General features: G+C 33.3%; 1 protein-coding gene across 1 annotated transcript; it reads right to left on the bottom strand.

Annotated features, from left to right (window-relative positions):
- Window positions 1-1,177: 1,177 nt before the first annotated feature.
- On the bottom strand, window positions 1,178-2,930 carry psmg3 (proteasome (prosome, macropain) assembly chaperone 3). The gene is made up of 3 exons (XM_055152772.1): window positions 2,784-2,930; window positions 2,265-2,493; window positions 1,178-1,432 (listed from the first exon to the last, which is right to left on the bottom strand). The coding sequence occupies exons 2-3, from the start codon at window positions 2,481-2,483 to the stop codon at window positions 1,280-1,282; spliced, it is 372 nt and encodes a 123-aa protein (XP_055008747.1). The 5' UTR covers window positions 2,484-2,493; window positions 2,784-2,930; the 3' UTR covers window positions 1,178-1,279.
- Window positions 2,931-3,452: the final 522 nt, after the last annotated feature.

Below are 3,452 nucleotides of genomic sequence, written 5' to 3'. Positions count from 1 at the left end.
TCTGTCGTCATCACGTCGCCTTCACGCTCCGTCGAAACAAACGTTCAGGTCGAAACCTTCAGAATAACAAAGAGCCCCAACCCTACAATCCCTGCTCCCAGCCCAAACACGTTTTTTTGAATGTGTAATTGAGAAAGTAAGGACCTATTATGTAATATATGTTATCACATGTCTGCATGGTGAATGGAGAAGGCAAAACTAATTCCTTAAGTACTCATTAATTATTATTAGTAAGATATATAATCTCTGCCTGGCTTGATTTGTGTATTGTATTGATTCACCAGGCAACATTACAACTTCCTGACATTCCTTTAAAAATAAAATAACACGAATAAATCAGAATGCAAAAATATAACAGCCACCTATTTTCAAGCAACTTACATTTGTACATGGTTACATCTAATGCACCATACCTTCTAACCTTCCTTATTGTACTTATAGCAAACGTTTCAATTTACATTTCATACAGTAATGTAAAAGTAGGTGAAATAACAAAGAATGTGGCATTTTATTATACATGTATGGAGAAGCAAACTATGCAGCAACAGAAAGTTCTTCATATTTGTCTCTCAGTCATATAAAATGTAATAAAACAAACAGGCCCAAATGTATTTATTATGACAACACACCCTTAATTATCATAGACTGGAGTTAAAATAAAGCTAAAAATAGACTCCTAAACACTGACCTTTTGTTGCAGCATAAGTACAAGTAGTCTTGGGAGCTGAAGTGTAGAACTGAATGTTAACAGCAAGATTATAAAACATCTAACTCAATTTTTCAATTTGATGGGGCAATTTATAGAGTTTAAACGCTCGTTCCATTCATTTACACAGTCTATTGAGAGCTGAGTCCCATTTATTCTTCTCTGGATAAAAGAGCATTTCGTTTATTTGAGAGCACAACAACTTCCAAAGGTGACCTGTTCTGTTCAAAGCTATTTTTGGGAATATGCTTGGAGACTTACTTATTATTGATGGGACATTGTTATGGGAATGGTGTAGTTGTATAACAGGAAAATACTGCATTAGCTCATATTCTAACAGGAATGATAAAATGGTACATATGGGGATTAAATATTATTGATATATAAATATTATTGATAAAAAAAAAAAAAAAAAAAGAGTTTGACTATTACAATTTGCCAATATACAAAGCAACCACAATTAGACAGATATAATAACATCCTACTTTATTGCAGAAAAAAGGTAGTAAGAAAAATATATAAAATAAAAAAATACAGGTTACAAACAGCACATGATTTTTGTCCTTGTTTGTTTCACCATACTTTGCAGGATCTGATCAGCTCTTTAAAATGTTGTATTGAATCTTTGGAAGAATCCTTGAGGGCCAGTCCCAATAGAATAGGTCTATTAGCGGCTTCTTGTGAGACGAATGTTGACAGGTTTTTGGCACAGACGTGTGTCATTGGCTGAAAATAGAAGCACAAACATAGACAGGTTAGTCTGCTGCATTTTATTAATACTTAGAAAAGGATAGCCCTAACTGTTCAAAGAATACCAATGCTTTGTGTTCTTAGTGAAAATAAGTGCTTAAGAAACCTTATTAGAAAGTGAGCAGTGACTTCCAGCATGTAATAAAATTCAGTTCTGCAGCAGTGGATCACAAGGTCAGTTATACTTAGGAGTCTAAGCCATGTAAAAAAAAAAGCTAAAATAGGAAATCAAAAAACTGGTTTCTAGAAACATTCATAATGGTCTCCATTATTTTTTCTACCTCTAACTGAATGGAATTGCATTTGACGGTCCAGCCAAAGCCAAAAAGGGGGAAAATGTAGTTCTGTCACAATACATTTCATTAATTTCAAAGTTGATTTCAATAACAAGATTAAAAGTCTTGATACGCAATACCAATAAATGCTAATAAAACACAGTTATTTAGGCAACAGTGTGTCATTGTAAGCACTGATAAGAGTAGTTTAATTTTTAATAATCCCGTATGGTCTTATCCCACTTCTGTATAAACAAGAGCATAATTCTAAAACTATTCAAGATCCAACTTTGTCCTATTTATATAACTGTCTTTCAGCACTGATACTTGTTCAAGTAAGTATTTAATTTCTGCACTAGTTTTAGTATCGATTAGGTATATATATATATATATGTGTGCTTAAAACAAAACAAAGCAGCATAATACAACTGCTTACTACTCTAATTAAAAAAAAAAAAAAAAAAAAAAAAAAAACGCTACAAAAGGGTGCAGACTTTCAAGTAAAAATAAACATTAATTATTATTACTCTTACCTCATCTTTTCCCAGCAGCACTTTAGTGGAGAAGGATGAAGTGCTGATGTCATTACACCTGGAGTCTGGCGTAACAGATACTAAAGTGCCTATTTTTCCATACTGAGTGACCACTACAAAAATGTAATTACTAAACTCTGTACAGACAACTTGTGTGGAAATGCCATTAATTTCTTTCTGTGCCTGCTTTGATTTGATGATGGGCTCTGCTGTTGACATTATGGTGCACCTGTGGACAAAAACATGTGCAAGAATTGATAAATAGGTAATAACACGGCTGCACAATAGTTATACAAAGCTACACTTACATTTCAGACATTAAATCCAATATCATATAATTAATTTTAATTAACATGAGCCAACAAGTTCTTACGGATCAGTTTCGTTTTGGTTTCACATAAATGCTAGTGGCTGATGCTAACGCTAGCCTCACATTTTGCTAGCATACAGCAGCCGTAAAAGCCATCAGCGTCAAATAATTAATGATCACATACGGCAGATTGCATGCAACTTACTTACCTCTGATCCGCGATTGTGCAGTTTCAAGTTTAAAATAAATCTGCTGTATAAAACAACTTTGACAGCTCATTCAACTCGTCCACACCACTGAAGCAAACATGAGCCTGTTTATTCTGAGCATGCGCAGAGAAGCTCCGTAGGTGTGTGCCTGATGCCCATGTGCCTGCCCAGTGTGGTGATCTTCAAGTTCCCAAGGTATGATTACAACATATATTATTATAATGACGTGATTTAACGTGTTTTATCCATAGACTGTATAGTAAAAGTAAGTACCATGAAACATAAAGCTAAAAATAATTGCCTAATTTAATCATATATTTAGGCAGTTCCTGTACAGTCCAAACCTACATTTTGCAGCATAAAATGTATGCTAGGACTAATTGCTAGAAGCCGATATTTCCACTTGATTTTATATGTTATTTTTTATATGTTGACTTGTAACTAGTATTTTTTTATATATTGTAATGATCTAACATTTTAGCAACTAGTTCACACATGAAATTAGCACTATATACATACACGCTATACATAGACTAACAGTACAAACTCAAAATATTAAACATAAAATCTGTACTAAGATTAATAATGCATCTTTCCCCTCTGTGTTTTTTTTTTTTTTTTTCAAAGGATATTCATTTTCCAGATAAGACTTATAACTCTTCTCTTTAA

This window comes from Boleophthalmus pectinirostris, unplaced genomic scaffold, assembly GCF_026225935.1.
Source record: "Boleophthalmus pectinirostris isolate CB_2022bp ecotype Guang Dong unplaced genomic scaffold, ASM2622593v1 HiC_scaffold_17, whole genome shotgun sequence".
In the NCBI taxonomy this organism is placed as follows: Eukaryota; Metazoa; Chordata; class Actinopteri; order Gobiiformes; family Gobiidae; genus Boleophthalmus; species Boleophthalmus pectinirostris.
Note: the sequence above shows the minus strand (reverse complement) of the source record. Positions and strands in the feature narration are given on the sequence as shown.

Excerpts from the sequence above, each read along its gene's own strand:
- psmg3 (XM_055152772.1), bottom strand. The coding sequence starts at position 2,483 with ATGTCAACAGCAGAGCCCATCATCAAATCAAAGCAGGCACAGAAAGAA. Across the intron at positions 1,433-2,264 it reads TGCTGCTGGGAAAAGATGAG|CCAATGACACACGTCTGTGC; the intron begins GTAAGAGTAATA and ends TTCTATTTTCAG.